Source organism: Pipistrellus kuhlii, unplaced genomic scaffold (assembly GCF_014108245.1).
Source record: "Pipistrellus kuhlii isolate mPipKuh1 unplaced genomic scaffold, mPipKuh1.p scaffold_m20_p_3, whole genome shotgun sequence".
Taxonomy (NCBI): Eukaryota; Metazoa; Chordata; class Mammalia; order Chiroptera; family Vespertilionidae; genus Pipistrellus; species Pipistrellus kuhlii.
The window spans coordinates 39772304-39794588 of NW_023425529.1; the positions used below are offsets into that span (position 1 = coordinate 39772304).

The 22285-nt window shown below is 40.6% G+C and overlaps 1 protein-coding gene across 4 annotated transcripts in view; it reads right to left on the bottom strand.

Moving 5' to 3' along the window:
• Positions 1-22285, bottom strand: part of SLC38A1 (solute carrier family 38 member 1) — a 63364-nt gene that overhangs the window by 20077 nt on the left and 21002 nt on the right. For all 4 annotated transcript variants that reach the window (XM_036456538.2, XM_036456537.2, XM_036456539.2 and 1 more), the window contains 3 exons: positions 21425-21642; positions 11614-11689; positions 11209-11324 (listed from right to left, as the gene is read on the bottom strand). In XM_036456538.2, the coding sequence (XP_036312431.1) occupies positions 11209-11324; positions 11614-11689; positions 21425-21546 (314 nt within the window). In that variant the 5' untranslated portion in view covers positions 21547-21642. The remainder of the gene's footprint in view (positions 1-11208; positions 11325-11613; positions 11690-21424; positions 21643-22285) is intronic.

Consider the following 22285-nt stretch of genomic DNA (forward strand, 5'->3'; position numbering starts at 1 on the left):
TCTGCCCAGGGCAATGTGCAGAGAATGTGTGGAAATGACAGCGGAAGACAAAAACTTAGATTAAAATAAATCAAACTATTAACAGAGCTCAAGTTTTAACAGTGACACTCGGGGATAATTTCTTTATACTTTTTAAATTAATTTCTTGCATTTTCAAAAAAGTCTTTAATGATCTTACCTTTACAATAAGTATTGAAACAAAAACTATAAGTAGCCTTTCAAATGATATATTATTGTTCCAAACCCTTTTGGAGAGGGTGGTTAAATCCTAAGCACATTAATATAGCCCCTATTTCATTTAAAGAGCTCACAAAATACGGAAAGAAGCAGACACATATAACCATTCAGTGTTGAAGTGGACTTCTTAGTCATTAAATTCTGACTAAATTTCAACACTGTGAGGGTCAGAGGCCCAGCACCCTGGGATCTGATAGCATGTGACTATTTATAATATTTACCAATTGAACTAGGGAAGAAAGGATGGTTTTAAAGGTTGTACAGGGAACAAGCAATGGTCAATTATTTGTATAATTTATTCTATGTGTTTCCTTGTAGATAAATCTAAATTCTTTGGTGCAAGGCTGCTCTAAAAATACCCTCACTGTTGGTTAGATATTTTATTTTGTCTAGAGAAAGAAATATCATCAAGCATTGCTGATGACCAAATCAAATAATATCAACATATTTGTTCCTAAAAAGAAATAAGTATTTAAAAGAAGTATGCAGCCAGAACCGGTTTGGCTCAATGGATAGAGCGTCGGCTTGGAGACTGAAAGGTCCCGGGTTCGATTCCGGTCAAGGGCATGTACCTTGGTTGCGGGCATGTCCCCAGTAGGGGGTGTGCAAGAGGCAGCTGATCGATGACTCTCATCGATGTTTCTAACTCTCTATCTCTCTCCCTTTCCTCTCTGTACAAAAATCAATAAAATATATTTTAAAAAAATAATAAAAAATAAAAGAAGTATGCAGATGGAAATATAATTTCTCAGTGTAGTTGACACTTTGTGAAGTTAAACAAGTTAGGAGGAGGCCTGAGTTTCAGTGAGGAAGTTTGCTCCCACCACTTCCTGTTTTGCCTGTAGTCCTTAGTAGAGCTGCGTGGTTTTGTGGGCTCTCCATTTATAACTCTTGACGTATCCTTCCTCTTCTTCCATTCCCAAGGATAACCAGTTTCCCTTCTCTCGAATCTAGAACCTTTCCATCATTTTAAAATGATGCCCCCTTTATCATACTGTAAACATGTGCCCCTTCAGTGACAGAAAAACTCCATGTGGGGTTTTTTGTTTTTTTTTCCGCATGTGTGCGCAGATAACACACACTCTTACCTCTCTGGGGTGGAGAGAGTTGACTTATCAGGCACATCTTAGATGATTCACCAAGTAAACACAAACTGCTCAATTTTTAAAAACAATGGGTGGGACCCATCTCCTACAATTGCCAACTCTTCCGGTTTACAAAATAGGCACTCATTCTTAGCACAATACTCATCATTAAATAAAGGAATGTGCTCTGCTTGGTGAATATTTTGGACTTTCACTCCATTAGGAATGATGGGTTTGGTCTTCCTTCATACTTTCCTCCTGTTTCCATGGTAACGGTGCACATTTAAGGAGAGATGGGCATATTAAGAGGAAGACTCCATGGGTTTGTTGTGTCTTCCCTTGCCCACCACCAGGTAGTGTCTCCCAGGGCAAATTACTTAGCCTCTACGAATCTTACTTTATCTACAAAACGAGGATAATACATAGGATTGTTTTTAAAGATCCCATAAAATAATGTGTACTTTATAACTATCTTTTAAAACACATATATTAAAAGAAATGAATAAAAGCCATTCTCAGCTAGCAAGTCATACAAAAAGAGGCTGCGGGTGGTGTTGGCCCATAGGCTGCCGTTGGCTGATACAGATGTGGGTCAGTGATGCTCTGTGTCTGATGTAAGGTGAAGCCTGTGGCCATGGAGCAAAGCAAAAACGAACTGGCCCACGCAGGGCCAGCTTTCCCGACCTACTAAACTAGGGGTGTCGAACTCAATCAGAGAAGGGGCCAAAATCTAAAATCCAGCCTAAATCGCGGGCCGAATGGTTTACTGAACAGTCATAAACTGTCATTGTGATGGAAACGCAGCGGAGTGCAGTGATGACAGCGCGGTGCGGGCCACATTGCAAGGCCTGGCGGGACGGATTTGGCCCGCGGGCCTTGTGTTTGACACATGTGTACTAGACCAACTACCACGCCGGGAGTAATAAAGTTCAAGTTAACCTTGAAAACCCAAACTTCTGGACTCTGCTGACCTATTGAGCTGATAGTTATCACCCAGAACTGGCCTCCTATCACCCAGAACAGGGAACGGAAAAGGCTTCCTATGCCTGGTGGAGGTGAATCATCCTAGTAAGACCTCAGTATAGTTAAGGTGCTTCTTGCAAGCGAAGAAAAACGCAGCTCCAAAATGTACCGGATGCACCTCCCCACCGAGAGGACTGCGCTGGGGACACTCTCGTGCGCATGTGCGTGCAGACACAGGCTCCTACCTCTCTGGGGCCAAGAGAATTGACTTCTTGGAACCTCTTATCGGGACATCTTAGATGACTCACCAACTAGGCAACGCTGCTCACTTTTTAAAAACAATGAGTGGGGCTCATCGCCTATGATTGCCAACCCTTTCTGTTTACAAAATAGGCACTCGTTTTGTTTAGTGTGCTTGCTCACCACTTTCTCACTTGCCTGTTTCTGAAAAGCTTCTTATCCTGGGGCATTTCAATAGAGTTCAGTGGCACTGTCACTGTCCTTTTTACATGTATTCCAAATGCTGGCAAGCCTGAATGTGCCACTTCTCCCCTCCCAGTATGATTATCCCCAAACAAGAGGCTCTGATGCCCATGGTTTTTGCTGCCAGCTGAAGGACAATTTTCTCTTCAGATCATTTCTAGGGAGCAGTGACCATAACTCAAAGAATTTTAAAAACAAGTAACTGATGGACAAGACAGAAGATGAATGCACCCAACCCATGGACCTCCTAGGATCATCCGGAAGAGCAGGGTTTCCTTACCGCTTTCCTCTTTTGCCCCGTTTTTATGACAGTGCGGTCTCTCCTTGGAAGGCAAAGAACTTCTGGCTTAGGAATGCACAGAAAAAACAATGTAACATTTACAGGGAATAACTTGAGAAATATCACCCAGATCATCTTTGCGACATTAAGAGCAAAATTATCATCTTGGTGGGTGTAATTCTAACTTTCTGGAATATATATATATATACATATATATATAGTAATAAAGCAATCATAGCTCAGGACTATTGTAGAGCATTTTCACAGGTACTGCAATTTCACTCCCATTTAGTAGAATTTGCTGGCTTTAGAAAGCTATATTGACGCAGAAAACAAACCTCCTAATAATGAGAAGCCCATTTCTGCAACCCAACAGTAATGATCAAATACCCATAATAAACGAACAGCACTTAGAGCAGTGCTGATGGATCTACAGCTCCAATTCCATTTTTGTCTATCCCTTGTGTAGGCCCAACGGTAAAACACTGAACTTAAAGCATGAAGGCACCAGAGAGTCTGAGCTTATTTTTTAGGTTTACCCTTACCGGCATGGCTATTCACTGGCTTGTTTTGTAAACAATGTAATTATAGACAACACAATGTTGTATATTTTTGGTGGTAGAATAACGATAAGTGGTCCACAAAGGTAAATACTGTGAGAGAGAAACAGGGACAGAATGAATTCACCTACAAACAAACAGTCAACAAAGTGAAGGTGATTGCTATAAACTGACAATGACAACTAGTATCCTTTTTTGCAAAAAGCAATTTGACAACAAATGCCCCCATAGCAATGCAATACTAATCTCAAACAGTATTTCTTAACAGAAATACCCTGAACTATTTTGAATTTTCAGATGAAGGAGGCATTCTCAGGAGAATACCCATAATATCCTTGTGATTTTTATATCATTACACCTCCACAGCCTACTTAAAATTTGAGGGTGAACTAAACCTTTCAGTTCATTTTTTTTTTCTTCTGATAAGTTTGCCACAAGGATGAGAGCCCCTGTTTTGCCCCAAAGCCTTGTTTTCCGTTTTTGCAAAGTTGAATTCTTCTTACTTAGTCATTCTTTTCAGTGAAACATTCTTGAGACTCAGCTACATTATAAGCACTGTTCCAGATCTTGTTGTGGGGGAGAGGATTGAATTCAACAAGGAAGAATTATATATTAATCCTTTCTTAGTAGGGCTCACAATTTAATAGGGAAGGTTAACTATGTACCTAAATAACGCCTATCATCTCTAGAGGAATCAGAGAAACGTTTTTGGAGATGGCCCCTGACCCAGGCCTTCCGGGACCTTCGGGATGCACCAGGGGACTGCACATCCCCTCGGCATGGGACGGGGAGGTGGGAAGGCCGCGCTGAGAGGCCTGGTGCAGGGCCCCTGCAGAAAAGAGGAAGGTCAAGAGCGGCTGATGCAGAGGCAATCTGAAGGGAGGTAAGGTGGTTCAGACAGGTCGTGCGGCACCCATTTCTCATTCTAGCTCTCACGCACGGTCTGAATATCGACACGGAAAATATTTTTTCCTCAAGCTTTCTGTAAGTCAGAGGAAAAGGGAAACGTTGCACTCGTTTTATGTTCCCTAAGATACAGCTGCTTTTATGTTCTCTAAATAAAAAAAAAGCTGTTTTCAATTTTTTGTTTTTGATTTTCCCCCCCCTAATAGCACAAGGTTAAAAAGGTAATTTAAAGACTATAAACTTTCCACTTCCAGTCCATCCCCAGACCCTGAATCACTTTTCAAAAGTAATCACTGTCAACAGTTTTCTTGGGTTCTCTACCCAGAGAGTCTGCAATTTCTGCATATGTACGGACACTACCTCACCTCACGCTCACTTCACCCAACATTCAGTTTGTTTTCAATCATAAAATTATGGGGAAATTTTTTCCCTACCAGCACAGAAAAAATCTATTTTACTCTCTTAAATTTCTAGTTTATGGAACTACTATGGTTATTCCTTAATAATAAACTTGGCTTTATTTGACTTTGGTGTTACTTGGTTTTTAATTCTTAAATACAGAAGTTTAGTTAAATCCTTAGAAGAAATTAAGTCCAAGGGCTCCTGAAGTCAGTGGGAAATTGTAAATAGCACATGAGACAAAGTCAGGCACAGCTGTGACACATGGGAAGCAGATCAGGAGGTTCACTGGTTTTGCAATATACTTTAGGCACATATGCTACTTGCCATGACCGGGCACGTAAACACCATCCTCCTCAAACCCCCGCCGCACCCCCCCCCCCCCCCCCCCCCCGCACTCCCCATTTTTGTCTACCATTTGGTATATTCAATATTGTGAAATCCTTTCATTACAATAAAGGTGATGGTGGTTGGTGGAACAGTAGTATAATAATTCAGGAATAGTAACTGGTTATACTAGATGATTTAAAAGCTAAAGTATCAACTAGCGAGTTTCCACTGATAAGAATAAAATTCCCCTCAGGATGTACATAAATAATGTAAGTTTGGTTTCTGAAGAAGGCATCACTAAAAGAGAGTAGTGTCTTAGAGCACCCAGGTTCTAGAGTCTGGGTGGAATCTTGGCTCCCCTACTTTCTAAGTCATTATCAAGCCTCAGTTACTTCATCTGTAAAATGGCACTGATATTTACAGTGCTGCTGGTGGAGACTAAATGGCTGGGGCAAAAGTAGGTTCATATGGAAAATAATACAATAATTAATAAATTATAATACAATAATCTGTTTCACATACTTACAACTGTAAACCTACTTTTGCTCCACCTTGTACAAGTACCATTCTATAAATTTTAATTAGAGTGACTACCTAATGAATATTTTAACAAGCATTTACCATATAATGTTAATATATAGGCACTACTGGTGCGTGCGCGCTCTCTCTCTCTCTCTCTCTCTCTCTCTCTCTCTCCCTCTCTCTCTCTCTCTCTCTCACACACACACACACACACACACACACACACACATTAACTTCTTTTTCTTTTTCTAATATATTTTTATTGATTTCAGAGAGGGAGGGAGAGGGAATGAGAGAGAAACATCAATGATGAGAATCACTGATTGGCTGCCTCCTGCACCTTGTCCCACCAACTGTGGATTGAGCCCGCAACCCTGGCATGTGCCCTTGACCAGAATCGAACCCGGGACTCTTCAGTCTGCAGGCCAATGCTCCATTATTAAGCCAAACTAGCTAGGGCCCCGTTAACTTCTCATACATAGCAGCGCTATGGGTTATTAATTAACAAAGGTCTTCTTGCATACTGCTTTTCAAAGTGTGTTTTTAGATACATTATCTTTTTTATTCTCACAAACACTACCCAAGTAAGACAAAAAATGGAAAACAAGACCCACAAAAGGCTGGTGTTATAATGAACCAAAATAAAATCTAAACTATTGTTTTATTCAGATGTTGTTTCACAATGAGCATTTCAAACAGAGTGCTCACAAACCCAGTGTTTACAAATAACTATGCTATCTCTTCAAGCTCTCAAAAATGTAATGAGTTACATTCTTTTTAGTGTGTGTGATTTTAAACTTAAGGGCTACATTATTTAAAAAAAAATAATAATATTAAGAAGTTATGGAAAAATATTAAGTATTTATTGCTTAACAGATTCTGTATGGTGCAATAAACCTCTCCTTTACCTAGCACTATGAGGAGTTGACATATTATAAAGAGATCCATTTTCTATAAAATATATGCCTGTTATAGAAATCTTTAGATAATGTAACTTCCCTATTGCGGGCTGGGGTAAAGGAGATAGTATTGTAAATAAAAAACAAGACAAACCTAAACCCACCATACTTCCATGCCAATATTTACTTCCATGCCAATCTCTACTTTTGCTTTGATGGAATTATGGGAAAGCTGAGTCAGAAGATTAGCGATAGAAGAGGCAGCCCCAGTGGGAGGAACTTCTTCCTTCCCACTGCCTTTTCCTTGGATCTCCATTCTCGGGGGGAACTCAACCCAACAGGTGCATATCACCCTGCGGAATTTGTGCCTCGGCATATTCCCAAATTGCTGCTTCAGGATCCAGCCCCATTTTGTTTCCAAAAGAGAACATATACCTCCAGATCAAATGTAAACTGGGATTCCCCACTCCTACACTTCCTGTTCCTCAGAATGATGAGGCCTCAGAGTTCAGGAAAACACAAAACCTCACAGCATTCTTACGGCAGGGCAGAATTCCCTGAATCTGCCCTATTTGAATCAGATGTGTGCTGAACAGGGCTGACAGCCATTATGGTCAGGCTGAAAAAAATGAGCCCCAAAGTCATCCAAAGAAAAGAACTCGCCCCAGCTAATTTTCACAGGAGCCCCGGGAGGAGCCCACAGCCAGGCTCCGAGAGACACAGAGGAGCCTTCCCAGCTGCTTTTCTAAAGGAGCCCGGACAGGCTTGGACTCCCTTTCCTTGTTGGCCAATAGGAGTCTGGAATTGGGCCCTGCACCAGATGAAGTGTCTTGATCCTGCCAACTGCTTCTTGGCTTTGAACAGCTGTGGGAGCAGCTGGCTTTACAACACACAGAGTGAGTCCTTGTGCTGAAGGAGGAGGGTCCTACCTGTGGTGAGAAACTTAGAAGTTTGGGTCTTTATATACAACTACCTTCAAGAACTATAACCTGAAGGTTGAGTGTGTTGTGCTTGCTATTTGCATGTTTTGCAAATAACCAATGGATCTACAATAGATTTATCCAGGGGAAATCTTCCTGCAATTATGAAAGTCAAATTTATCCAATTATTTGCTTTCAATCAGAAATTAAAGAGACACGAGATAAGAAATCAATTATCCCTGCACCAGCATAATTAATAATCAACTGAATTCCAGGAATCATAGATATATTAGTAGAGATTTTTTTTTTTAAGATATAAAGCCTATACGGGAGTAAAACTTGAGAGAAGACAATAATAACAAAATTTCAACAGCTGAAAAGTAGCAGAGCTGAATCTTAAATTGGCAGTGGAGAAAGCCAAGACTAATCCAATTTATACCACAGAATTCCCAATAGACCCTGGGGGCATTACTGGAAGTAGGTAACAATGGCAGGGCTAAAATAAAAGAGGATCTGTTTAGCTTCTTTTAAGAAATGGCTAGATTCCCCAGACCAGGCACCTACTCTGAAAAGCTGTGTTACTACACCTCTCCCGTCCTGGCAAAAGATACGGATCCCAAGATACGTTCTCTGGAAAGTATAAAATGTAAGTCTCCGGGTGAGAGACTCAGCACAACTTGTGGGGGAGGGGGAACTATAAAGAACACTAGGATTGGGTCAACACATGCAGGCTGAGATTGTCACCCCAACCCTTTGCCACCACTTGGTTTCCAGAAAGATGGCAGCAATGCCCAGACTCTCCCAGCAGGTGACCGGAAGCTCTCTGGGTGATTTGAACAGCCAGAGAGAAATGGACACTGGTGGTCCCACAAGTAAAGAGCCATTAACAGCACCTCCAACAAGTGCCAACAAGCTCCATCAGTGTATATCAGACTCAAATTAACTTTGCCCTCCCTCTCCACTATTGAATATAACAAAGAAGGATGACATGACATCGGAGGAAAGATTCTAAAAGGAAAGACAGAATCCAAAACAAACTACAATGTCAATTTGTACCACAGGAATACAATCAGAATTCAAATTGATGAAAACTCTATATGACAAATGGCCTGGATTCTTCAACAAATAAAGTGCATTAAAAAAAAAAAAGGAGAGAGAAATAAGGGGAACTATAGATTGAAATAGATTTGCAACACATATCCACCACTTATGCTATATGGACCCTATTTGAGTATTGACTTGAACAATCCAAGTGGTTTTTTTAAAAAAAGAGATAACCAGAGCAACTTAAATATTGGTTGGATGTTTGATGATACTAAGAAACTGTTAACTGCAAAACATTGGGAGTAGAGACTTGACAAGTTTTCAGAAAAAAGAAAAACAAAAACTCTGGCTATATTTGAAAGATCGGGAATCAGAAGTACTAGTATATAGGACTTCACAACAGAAAAATACTAGAAAACAATGAAGCAATACTTTCAAATGTCGGAAGGAAAATTATTGCCAATCTATAATTTCTATATCCAACTGAACTACCAATTAAAGATGAAGGTAAAATAAAAACATTTTCATATATGAAGACCTCAAACATTTAGTTTCTATTCATCCTTTTTCTCAACACAAAGGCAAGGAAGTAAATACAGAAAGAGGAAGAAATGAAATATAGGAAATAAAGGATCTAGCAGAGAAGAGAGGTGAAGGGAATTCCCAGAATAGTGACAAATAAAGATTTCAAAATAAAAGTTACTATCTATAACTCAGTTCCCTTGTCTGTGGAACAGGGAGCTAACAATAGTTCCTGTCTCAGACTTGTAAGGATTCAGCCTAAAACACTCAGAGTGGCCGAAGCTGGTTTGGCTCAGTGGTAGAGCATCGGTCTGCGGACTGAAAGGTCCCAGGTTCCATTCCAGTCAAGGGCATGTACATTAGTTGCAGGCACATCCCCGGTAGGGGGTGTGCAAGAGGCAGCTGGTCGATGTTTCTCTCATCAACATTTCTAGTTCTCCCTTCCTCTCTGTGAAAAATCAATAAAATATATTTTTTTTAAAAAACAAAAACACTCCAGAGTGGTACCTGGCACAAAGTAAGAGCTACTGGGTATCATCATTATTAAAGAGTTGACTCTACTCTATGTTAACATATAACTACTTAACATATTATAATAATTTTAAAAAAGAAAGAAAGAAATCAATGTAAAACACATTTCTGAACTGAACATACTTCCAGCTTTGGAATGACTAAAAAGAGTCACAGAACCATTGGGTTTAGGAGGCTGGCAGGGTTCTGAGATTTTTCTAGTGTACTATTCTTGTTTTAAAGTGTAGAAAATCGAAGTTCAGAGTAGCTAACCTGCTTCAGACTACACAGGCATTTATGTTTCCATGTCATCGCACTAAAAAATCAGAAGTGCAGCTAGCCTCAGGGGGTCACACATACAAACAAAATCACCACAGAAATAGTTTGTCCAGTTCAGTGATTATATCCTAGAACCAGGCACTGAGCTCAAATATACATAAGCAGAAAGGCCACATAGAGAGAGCCATTCGGGGCAAAAAAGAAAGGAAGCTACTGAGTTAGGTTGACATTAAGGAAGAAAAGTATTGAATTCATTGCTCAGGAAGGACACCTCTGGTGGCTTTACCCACAAAAGTGAGAATATTAATCCCTAATGCTCTGAACCAATCTGAGGCAGCATGGATGAGCATTGCTGATCCATGAGTACAGGGATGGGAAGCAATGCACATCCCTCACAGTTTTCTAAGCCTTTCTAAAGGAATACCCACCATTTTTAGGAATAGTAGTCTTTTTGGCCACTGCTACCCAAGTAATGATGCTCTCATCAGAATGATCTGGCAATGAAGACTACTGAGCAAGGCAATGAAGAGCGTGAGTATGGTCAGGGGAGAAAAGGCAAGATCCTGGGAGAAGAGAATTCCTTCTGTGTCTTATCAGGCAAAGCACCACTGAGACTCCTTTGAGGTTTGAGAGGGTGAGAATTTTCCTGGTAGGAATTCTATGGTATGTCTTCATCTCGTTCCAACTGAAAATAAGCCCTCTGTACATTGGCACAAAGTCACACGTAACAGTTTGAGATGAACTTATTTTAAAAGAAAATTGCCCATTTACTTTTCACTGAATTGCAGAAGAAAAGTACATGCTATTTTCTCTTCTTTAAAACACTGTCAGCTTCTATGCTTCTTGAATATTTATTCCATGTCTAATTGGTTTTGGATATGGTAAATGTTCCAAAGCAATCCACATACTACAGTGGTGGACTAGTTGGATTAAACACCTCTTAATATTTTGACCATTTAGCAGATTTAAGGTGACAGATGAAAAGTTCAAAATTACATAAAATGCTTTTAATTATTTTTATTAATGCCTATTTTAGTATTTGTAATTAATAAGATTGTCTTCTTTCACTTTCTTTTAAACATTGGGTGCATCTTGGAAAATCATTCAAATAAAAATACAAAAGTATATACTGGTAACTTAGCAAAGTTAGTAAAGACATAAAAAGAAATAAAAACTACTTAAAAATATTTCCAATTTCTTCTATGCTTGAACAGAAACATACAGAAAACACAGTTTAAAACTGAAAAATGCTGCCATGTCAACACTCACAGAAAAAGGAGGATTCCGGTGTTTGCCAGGGCAAAGGCGAGTCCCAGAATCCCACTGCCCATAATGGCGTTGCTTAGGTTAAACACAGACATGCCTAATGAGGTTGTTCCTGGAATCTGAACAAAGAGACAAACATTCACACTAAGCAAAACAGTCCCCAAATATGTTAATCACACCAAAGCCTTTTAAAGCACTATTAGTAACCAACACAAATTAAATTCAAGAAAACCTTCCTTAGTGGTTTAGTTGATTTTTAATGGGTTTCCAGAGAAAATGCATAGCATCTGAGGAACATTCTGGTGACTCTAGATAGCTATGCCTTTGGTACTATGCTCCATGAATTAAAAACACCTGCCCCAATTTATGTGATTAAAAAATAAGCATACTTATTATAATGACACTTACGTATTCGTCACACTTCTTTTTTTCCAAGTGGCTGTTTGTGAGACTTCTTCTGCTTTCGCGGTCGGAAATAAACTTGCTGTAAAGACACGTGTAATACATTTAACATCATGGTAGTGATTGAAGAACGTTTTATCTGAGTGATTCATTACTTACCAAAACATATTACACATGAAAACTTATCAATCTCATTCAAATCATTTCAATCAGAAGACATTAAAACATTGTATGCAATGTAAGTTAACGTTTACGTAGATTTTTTTTCTAACTACAAATCAGATAATGTCAAAAACACTCTAATGCTGTCATGTAAAAGAACAGCAGAAGCAGGATTCCTTCTGAGCTCCCATTCCTGGAGTACAAAGTTATTAAATGGGAATATCCTCTCCCCTGAAAAAAAGGAAATGACCCTTGCTCCATCAAATATTGCTTCAGCACCTGCCATAGGCAAGTCACCAGACAAGGTGATGAGAGACAGGAGGGTATGTACTATGGGATGCAGCCACTGAGCTATAGGAGTTCAGCAGAAGAAACTATGGTGGTGGGGCAGGGCATTAGGCCATGGGTAGGGGCAGAGCTAGGGCTTTAAGAAAAGGAGGGAGTTAGAAGGCGAGTTTGAATCCTCACTACCTAGCTACAAGGCCCTAGGCCACCTCAGTTTCCTCTGTGAAAGGAGAGTAACACCATTACATTATTGCATGGTGCTCTTGGGAAAATAAAATCATCACTACAGCTCCAGACACAGAGTAGGAGCAACATGGGGGGGCGTGGGACTTGAGCTGGGATGCGAAAGATTCAGGCAGGCTAAGTGGAGTAAATTGTCTACAAATACATAGAAGAAGGAATTCAGAATGCTCTCAGAACCATATTTAGCATTAACATCAGAACTTTATGGCCTAAATCTTTAGTTTAAAAAAAAAAATTCTCCATTAAACCCTAGGTGGCTTGGCTCAGTGGACAGAGCGTTGACCTTTAGACTAAAAGGCCCCAGGCTCTCAATTCCTAGACAAGGGCACATGCCTGGGTTTTGGGCTCAATCTCCAGTGTGGGGCGTGCAGTAGGCAGCCGATCAATGATCCTCTCTCATCATTGATGTTTCTCTCTTTCCCTTCCTCTTTGAAATCAATAAAATTATATATATATATATATATATATGTGTGTGTGTGTGTGTGTGTGTGTGTGTGTGTGTGTGTGTTTGTTTTGTTTTTAAATATATCTTACTGATTTTTTTACAGAGAGGAAGGGAGAGGGATAGAGGGTCAGAAGCATTGATGGGAGAGAAACATCGATCAGCTTCCTCTTGCACACCTCCTACTGGGGATATGCCCGCAACCAAGGTACATGCCCTTGACAGGAATCAAACCTGGAACCTTTCAGTCCACAGGCCGATGCTCTATCCATTGACCCAAACAGTTAGGGCAAAACTATATATTTTTTAAATTCACCAATAAAAAAAAATTAGTGGTATTGTCAAAGTCCCTTTGTTGGCTGCTTGTATTGTAAAACATGTTAGGCATGCTGTTTCCTCTTCCAGAAAGTTAATTATTTGGTCTTAGTACGAACTAATCACAATAAGTGTTTCACTAATCAATGTAAAGCCACTTGAGCTGAACTATTTTAAAGAAGCATTCATCTTTAAACTATACATTATATTTTCACATGCTTTTTTTTTTTTGAATAATGCTATGTTTCATAAGAAACCATTTTCAGTGAAAACGTCATCAATATTGGCTTAATTTACCTATCTTTTTCATTTTTAATCTAAAGGGATCTGGCTTCTTCCTGGCATTACCTTTCTAAGTTTGCATTATTTTGCCAAAATAAACCCAAAACAGGCAAACTTCCTGAGACCATCACCTGGTATAAGCAGCACAATCTGTGGTTTACTCCTTCAGCATCTGCCTTTGCCTAGCACCTGGCCACTCACTGTGAGAGACCAAAAGGAAGATGAAGGAAAAACACCTTGGTCTCTGAAGGAGAGACCACACTGGCTAACACCAGAACAGGAATGCCAGGCTGCACAAAATTGAGATGAGATAAGGAATCCAGAGAAGGGAAAACCATTATTGGAAGGGATTAGCCAGAAGACACTTAAGGCCAGTGGCCTGATAAGTAGGATTACAGGGAAGGACATGATGAAAACAATATTTTGGAGGCCAATCTGGCAGTTATAGAGTGTTTGGCCCTTTTCTTGCCCTTAACACAGAATTGAGGGTCACAGGCCTGACTAGAGAGAGGCAAGGAAAAGCAGCCTTCCTTTTCACACAAGCAGCCCAAGGTAATGCAGCTGCTGGACTTACCAAAATGAAATCGATTTCCAAAATAAAAATACACTTGGGCCTTGGCCAGTTTTGCTCAGTAGAATATCAGCTATCGGACCTAAGGTTGTGGGTTCGATTCCCAGTCAAGGGCACGTGCCTCAGACCTGGCAGGAGCGCATACATGAGGCAACCAATCAATGTTTCTCTCTCTTTCCCCCTCCTTCCTCCCACACTCTCTCGAAATCAATGGAAAAAATATACTCAGGTGAGGATTTATATATATATTTTTAAAAGCTATTAAATAAAAGACTGTACTTAATCAGGCTAATTTTAATAATCAACTCAAGTCAATCAAATATTTATTCAGAAAGTCCCCCATTTGCCTTTCTTGTGGAGGGACTTCTTTTCCATAGAGAATTTCTATTATTTTTAAATTAATGGAATAGCCTAAACATTTTCAAGCAATCTGAACCAAACACTAGCAAACCGCCTGGAGCAGATGTAAGCCCCCTGCCTGGCCCCATGCCTCAGGATTGGTGGCAGAAGACTGGTGGGCAGAGAAGAAAGAGGTATCGCCATTGTAACGCGACAGGCACTCAGAAGGGTCAAACAGTGTCACTGTGCATCGAAAGGGGAGGAAGAGGAAAGAATCAAACAGAGTAATGGTGGCGCATTAAGACATAGGTCTTTTTATTTTTTTTAATATATTTTATCGATTTTTCACAGAGAGGAAGAGAGAGGGACTCTCTACTCAGAAACATTGATGAGAGAGAATCATCGATCAGCTGCCTCTTGTGGTGTCCCCTACTGGGTTTGTGCCCACAACCAAGGTACATGTCCTTGACCGGAATCGAACCCGGGACCTTATAATCCAGTCCACAAGCCGACGCTCTATCCACTGAGCCAAACCGGTATCGGCAAGACATGTTTGTTTTTAAAGTAGCATCTAGTGCATGGAGTTGGAATAAAATAGAAAGGGAGAGAAAAAAAAAGATAAAGGAAAGGGAGGGGAAGGGAGGAAGAATAAGGCCGCTACGTGATTGCCGGCTCCTCCCTGCAGAACTTCTGCAGGATGGACTGATGAAACTGACTCACAGGGCTGTTGAAATGAGGAACTATCAAAAAGCACATTAAAATATGTTATATCTCGCCGAAACCGGTTTGGCTCAGTGGATAGGGCGTCGGCCTTCGGACTGAAAGGTCCTGGGTTCGAGTCCGGTCAAGGGCATGTACCTTGGTTGCGGGCTAGTCCCCACTGGGGGTGTGCAGGAGACAGCTGGTCAATGATTCTCTCTCATCGATGTTTCTAGCTCTCTGTCCCTCTCCCTTCCTCTCTGTAAAAATTAAATAAAAATAAAATAAAATAAATAAAATAAAATAAAATAAAATATGTTATATCTCAAGAGTCTGCCTGATTCTGCCTCTTCCAGTGCACTTTCTGCAGCAAGACCGAATAGGTTTTCCCAAAAGTCTTCACTGGCTCCCCTACTGAGACTTTTTCAAGTGTAAATCCCTCACCCTGCAATTCCTTGATGCTGCTGAATCTGACTTTGCCTTAATGTCTCGATCTCAGCTCCCACCACTCAAAATGATCTTCCCAAGAGGGGGTGAGGACTGGGACAAGATCATAGCATTCCTGGAGACCGGAAAATGAGGCAGCAGTGGGAATCCACGGCCCCTGGGGAGAGAGACCCTGTATCCTTTTCCGAGCCAGCACCTTCCTGCCAGTTCGAAGCTTCATCCATGAGCCTTCTGATACTCTGGTTTGAGCTGAATTTCCTGACTCCGACCTACTTATTACTTTTTCTGTGGCACATACTGTGCTACTAAACTCATCTCCCACCCAGAGTTGCTGTATAGTGCTCTCAGCCCCTCAGCTCCTTCTTAAATGTACCTACCCATGATTAGCAACTCAGAGGAACCTTTCATAAACCGAATACACACCTTCTATTTAGGAATTAGGGAGTAGCTTAGGCTGCAGGGAAGTCAGGCTCAGTAAGAAGGAAACAGAACGAATAAAGAAATCCTCTTCATTCTCTTTATGATATCTCCACCCACTTTTTCTTCTCTTTAGTCTTTAAATCTCTGCTTTGTATTTCTGAAAACTTTTTTTTAAACAAAATAAAACCAACCTTTTTAGTAATGGAAAAGTCCATTCAAAATAAGTAGGTCAAGCAGCTTATCACAGTTTCTGCTATCTTACCATTTAAAAAATGCAGTTGTGTGATAAAAACCACGGACTTCTGGCAAAGAAATTGAGTTAAATTTATCTTTATTCACTTAAAAATGGGCTATGGAAGATGTCTTTGACATGTGGTCTCGGGATGATGAAAGTATTATAAAAAAAAAAAAAAGAGTTTTCACTGGGTTGGTCTGTATCCACAAAGAATCATCCAATCAACTATTAGGTAGTCAATTGTTCTGAGAACAAAACCAAACAAAAACTGACAGTGGCGGTCATGGTGACCTTCAACAGACAAAGCCTTCAAAAGGAGTAGGTGTTTTACTGAAATGATGTGAAGGAAGGCTGAGCAATACAGAGCAGTTATTTAAAACCAAAAATAAATCAACATCAACAACCATTGAACAAGCATTGGCGGTACAACAGAAAGCTATTCTTCCTATTTTAATCCCCACCAATCAGATTCTTACTAGATTATAGTGTTCTATTTGAGGTTGCCTCACACAGAAAAGATCAATGGTTGTACTTAGAGGACCTATCCCAGTTCTTTTCCTGAAATTCTAACATTCTATAAAAAAACGAAAAGAGAACAGGAGGAAAGAAGCAAGTAACAAAGAGGCTGGAGAACACGTAAGATTTAAAGAAACAGCAGGCATTTAAAGGGAAGACTGAGAGGTAAGCAAAGCCTTTCTGGTTGGATAAACTCTACTGAAAACAGGAGAAATCCAGGTTGTAACAGGAGCTCTGAAAGCAAGGAAATAATTTTTTGACATAAGAACTGATCATCAGAAGGTGATGGAATCTTCTTAAGGATTCTCCCAAGTGATATAAATTTAGCACATGAACTTTGAAGCATATACAGGGACAAAAATAAATAAATAAAGACTGATGCGGGGGAGGGGGGGGAGGCGGGGAGAGGGGGAGAGGGGAGTAGTGACAAGAATTGCCCCACATCCTTTTAAGAACAATTTTAACGAAGGACTCTCAAACTTCATTAGATGCTGCCTGGGCCACAGCAACAATAACCACACAGACAGATGAGAAGAGTAAATAAATATGAAAATATGTGAATATTTGCTTAGATACAGTTAGGATAATCTACTAATATTCCAACAGCTTTAACGTAACAACCATCAGCAATCATCCAGACCTAAAACATTATTATTCCTTGGTGTAGACAAGAAAGAAGTGCCTGCCAAAGAAAGAAGATGCATTTTTATTGATAAAGACTCATCTCACACTAGAAGGCTTACTATTACCAGACACTTGCCAAGCACCTTCCATGGATCTTCTCATCTATTTTCACAATAATTGTATTGGTCAGTACTATCATGAGCCCCATTTTAGAGAAATTAAGTAACTTGACCAAAGTAACGTTACTAATAACAAAACCCCTGAGCCAGGATTTGAACCCAAACTGGCTGATGGCAGAGCCTGAGTTCTTAACCTACAAACAGTAACACATCTACTATTCTCCAACACTCCCAGGAAGTAAGGTATTTTTTTACCATCCCGGTTCTCACAGGGATGGAACTGAAGCTCAAAGGACAAGATCACACAAGACCTAATCGATAGAGCCGGGATTCAATACAAGTCCAAAATCACACCACTTAACTACTGGCTCTCTCTTCTGTGTCTGGCTCTGTTTTCCTCTCTCGTTTAACAAGTATTTTATAACTTCCACTCTGTATCAGGCACTGTCATCTATCATTTCAAGGTGCATGAGATGTGAAGATGATTCCTCCTCTAAGGAAGCTCACTCCTCAGGGAAGAGTCTAGAGCTTGCTACTCAAAAAAGTGCGGTCCAGGGGCCAGCAGTGTGGGTATTACCTGGAAGCTTGCTAGAAATTAGAACCTCAGGCCCCCTCCCAGACCTACTGAACCAGAATCTGCATTTTAGCAAGTTTTTCCAGATACTTCCTACGCACACTAACATGTTAGCAGAACTCTCACTACTCCACCACTTCCGCCATCACCGCCACCACTCCAACCACACCACAAATAAGCAAACAAAAATGTTAGCAGAACTGGTCTAAGTGGACTTTTTGAAAGGTTTTGCTGTTCCAGGTATAGATTTCTGTGACTATAATCCAAAACTTATGGCATGAAATAAACCTACCGAACTGGAATAGGGGCAGGTGTTCTAGTGCCCAAATGGCTCTATTTTTGCCTAAACTTAAAACATTATTCTAAGAATAGGGGAGTTTCCAGGCAAAGCTGTAAGCTAGATGCCAGGTGACCAGAGATCAACATTTGTTTTCAACATTTTCTCTAGCTTCCTCAAAAAGAGGAACTGTTACACAGAAGTTCCTTGTTTCAGGGGCTGGTTCCCTTAGGTGCATACAATTGAGCTTACCTTCCTCCCATCAATGTGAAAAAGCTACAGGAAGAATGAGAGGTATTGCCCAGATGGCGTGGCTCAGAAATTGAGCATCACCTATGAACTAGAAGGTCATGGTTCGATTCCCGGTCAGGACACATGCCCGGGTTTCAGGCTCAATCCCTAGTGTGGGGTGTGCAGAAGGCAACAATGATGTTTCTGTCTCCCTCTTCCTCTCCCTCTCCCCTCCACTCTGAAATCAATAAACATATATTAAAAATAAATAAATAAGCCCTAACCAGTTTGCTCAGTGGATAGAGCATCAGCCTGAGGACCAAAGGGTCCTAGGTTGATTCCAGTCCAGGGCATGTACCTTGGTTGTGGACACATGCCCAGTGGGGGTGGGAGGTGTGCAGGAGGCAGCTGATCGATGTTTCTCTCTCGTCGATGTTTCCAACTCTCTATCACTCTCCCTTCCTCTCTGTAAAATATCAATAAAATATATTTTAAAACATAAATAAATAAAAATGAGAGATATTTAGGTATAGCTTTTGCAGCAATCATGGTGGAGATCATTTCTGATTTTTATTTATCTTTTTTGGCTTCTTGGCATAATATGTTGTTTCTAATTTTACTTGTCCTAGAGCCAAACTAAAGAAAGGCTCATGAACTGTGCCAGTGAAAGAGGGGAGGTTAGATAAAAGAGGAAATAAATGCATCACACCGCACAGGCAGCAAATGAACCAAATTCTACAAAACAAGGAGTCAACACCAACAGCAAACCTGCTGGACCAGCTCACTGTCTGGGTCCCAGTCCCAGAAGAGGTGAGTTCACTGGGCATGGTGCCCAGGTGCCCACGTCAGGGGTGAGGATGGTCATCACCTCAACAAACGGGATACTGTTAGTAAAGAAAACTCTTTAAAATCAAATCCAGTCTCTAAACTGAGTATTAAACTGACTCCCATTTTAAGGTCTCCAAGGTCTGCGTTGCTTTGGGATGGAAGCTGTGTTATAAAACCAAAGTGTCCTGCTTGTGAAATGGATGGGATCCCATGCGCCATTAAGTGGAGGCCAGCAGTGACTGCAGGACAGTCCAGGAGTACAGAGCGTAAATTAGCGATGGCAGAGTTTAAGTGAACTAGCTAACGCCTGAGCATTATAATCAGAGGCAGGTGGATAGAGTTGAAAGACTAGAACTTCAGATGAACCTGTGTATGCCCTTGAGCAAGTTATTTTATTTCTCTGGACCTCACTTTTCTTACTTGTAGATGGAAATTTAAAAAATTTCCCTATTTGCAAAAGAATGCTTTGCATGATGTTGTTATAAGGATAAATGGCAATATATGTAAACACAGCTGGCAGTCAAGAAATGTTCATTATGCCCTGGCTGGTTAGGCTCCGGGGATAGAGCGTCGGCCTGTGGACCAAAGAGTACCAGGTTGGATTCTGGCCAAGGGCACATGCTTGGGGTTGCGGGCTCGATCCCCAGTAGGGGGCGTGCAGGAGGCAGCCAATTAATGATTCTCATCACTGATGCTTCTATCTCTCTCTCCCTTTCCTTTTCTCTCTGAAGTCAATAACGATATATTTTTTAAAAAAAGAAAAAGAAATGATCATTATTATTAATAATCTGAATCAGAAAAGGTAAAAGAAGAGAAGTTGAGTCCAACAATAAGAAATATCACAAAACAGTAAGTGATACTTGGGATTATAATGAGGAAGTGTCTGGATAGAGACTTAACCTCTAAGAACATTTAAGGAAGAGAAAAAGAAGAAGAGGCAGGGCTGAAACTTCTGAGTATGTGTGAATGACGGCAGCTACCTCCTCTGCTGGACTTCCACTTACTTATGTCCACACTCCATTCGAACAGAGAACAGACTATTGGACACTCTTCCTAATACGACGCCTGGTCAGGTGATGTAATGTTGTCATCTCCCTCAACTCCAATTTCCTTCTGACAACCCCTCCACAGCAAGAACAATAGTGTAGCATCGTTACTGTTCTAGTAAGGAGTACTGTATACTCCCTCACTTCTCCAAGCCTTTTAAGAGGCATCATGCTTCAAACAAGCCGCACCACTAGCTCCCACGCTGGAGACCTTCCTGCTATGGGATCCACAGGAGCGGACTATAATTCAGTAGGTCAGAGAATGCCCACATCACCAAAAACATAAAGACATTGGGCCCTACTCTCAGAAACTAAGAAACTCAGAACCCAAGATTTAGAAAGACATGCTGAGGCCAAATGCTTCCAGGCCAGCACTCTTCCCACCTGCCTCTCCACCTCCTCTCACTCGTGGCATCTTTTCTTTTCTTTTTAAAATAAATTTTATTGATTTTCTACAGAGAGGAAGGGAGAGGGATAAAGAGCTAGAAACATCGATCAGCTGCCTTCTGCACACTCCCCACTGGGGATGTACCCACAACCAAGGTACATGCCCTTGACCTGGGACCTTTCAGTCCACAGGCCGACGCTCTATCCACTGAGCCAAACCAGTTAGGGCTGTGGCATCTTTTCTTTTTTTTCTGCTACGTGTGCTATTTCTCTACTACAGTTTCTCATAGAGCCATCTGGGCTCAACTGCAGTTATTATTATTTAAAATCCATGTTGCAAACGATGCTTGGAATGGTGCATTTGTAGTTTTAATACGGGAACGTTGGCAAATGGGACTTTGACCATTTCCTGGTTAAAAACGTGGGCAAGGTCAGACGACGACAGGACACATTCAGATGTGGGTTGCCATGAAAGGCCAATAGTCCGTCTAATTCACAAGCACAGAGCTTCTGAGAAGTGAGGGCTAGTTGGGGTCCAGTGTATTATACACGTTTATTAGACTCAATTGAAAGATGGGAAAGGATGAATAAAATGCTTTCCTATTTGATTCATCTGCTATTGCAGACTATGCCCAACAGATGTCACATGAGAAATTCATATTACATCCTCAAATGGAGCATAACTTTGGTAATGAATAATTCAAGAGAGTAACTGAAAATCAGAATATTTCAGAGACATTTCTTTTACTGGATAAAGTGCTAGGAAAATACTCACCTATTTATTTGACCATTTTCTACTTCAGTGAAGTCATTAGAATCATTGCTGATGTTGTCATCCTCGGGCACTGTCATGTTTTGCAACTCGGTTAATTCGAGTCCACTTTTGAAATGCATCATGTTTATCAAGTACCTGTCGTCAAAAACTTCGTCCAAACTCTCCTGTTTTGAGCGTATTTACAAGTGGATAGCAGCAAACATATAAGCTTGACACCCCTAAAATATAACACGGTGAAATATAGTTAAACATATGAATATAATCAACATATGATTAAGATGGTTGAAGTAAACAGTTAATGCAACTTTTACATTTTGCTACTCAGTGCATTAAAAGTAATCTTTGTACATCAAGTTACAAAGGCTCTATATTTTATGCCTTTCATAAATCTCCCTCCATTTTTAACTATAAAATGAGTTATGCCCCACAATCTTTATGCTCACATTTATAGGAATACCATGTCAGCTGCAGGCAATATAGATACTGATTTATAAAACAGTGTGTTTAAAATGAAAGCGAGTTGGTTACTTGAATGCATCAGCTGGGTACAGACCACAGAGCCACAAATGCACCTCTGGTTTAGCATTCCCAGTTGAATAAAAATGCAATAAGTGGCATCATGAGGGATCAACCACCCAACCCAGAGGTCAAATAGCAAAGGACAAATCTGTGTTTTGAAATTCAGCAGTTTATCCATCAACCGCAAGAGATTAATTCAATCTCTGCAATGAAAGCACTCCATGTCAGGGAATTAGAGATTTAAAAATTCATACTCAGGGGATTTAGGTTAATCCTTCTGAAACTACATTTCCTCATCAGAAACAAAAGACTTGCAGAGCTCACATTTCCCCCCCAACGTGG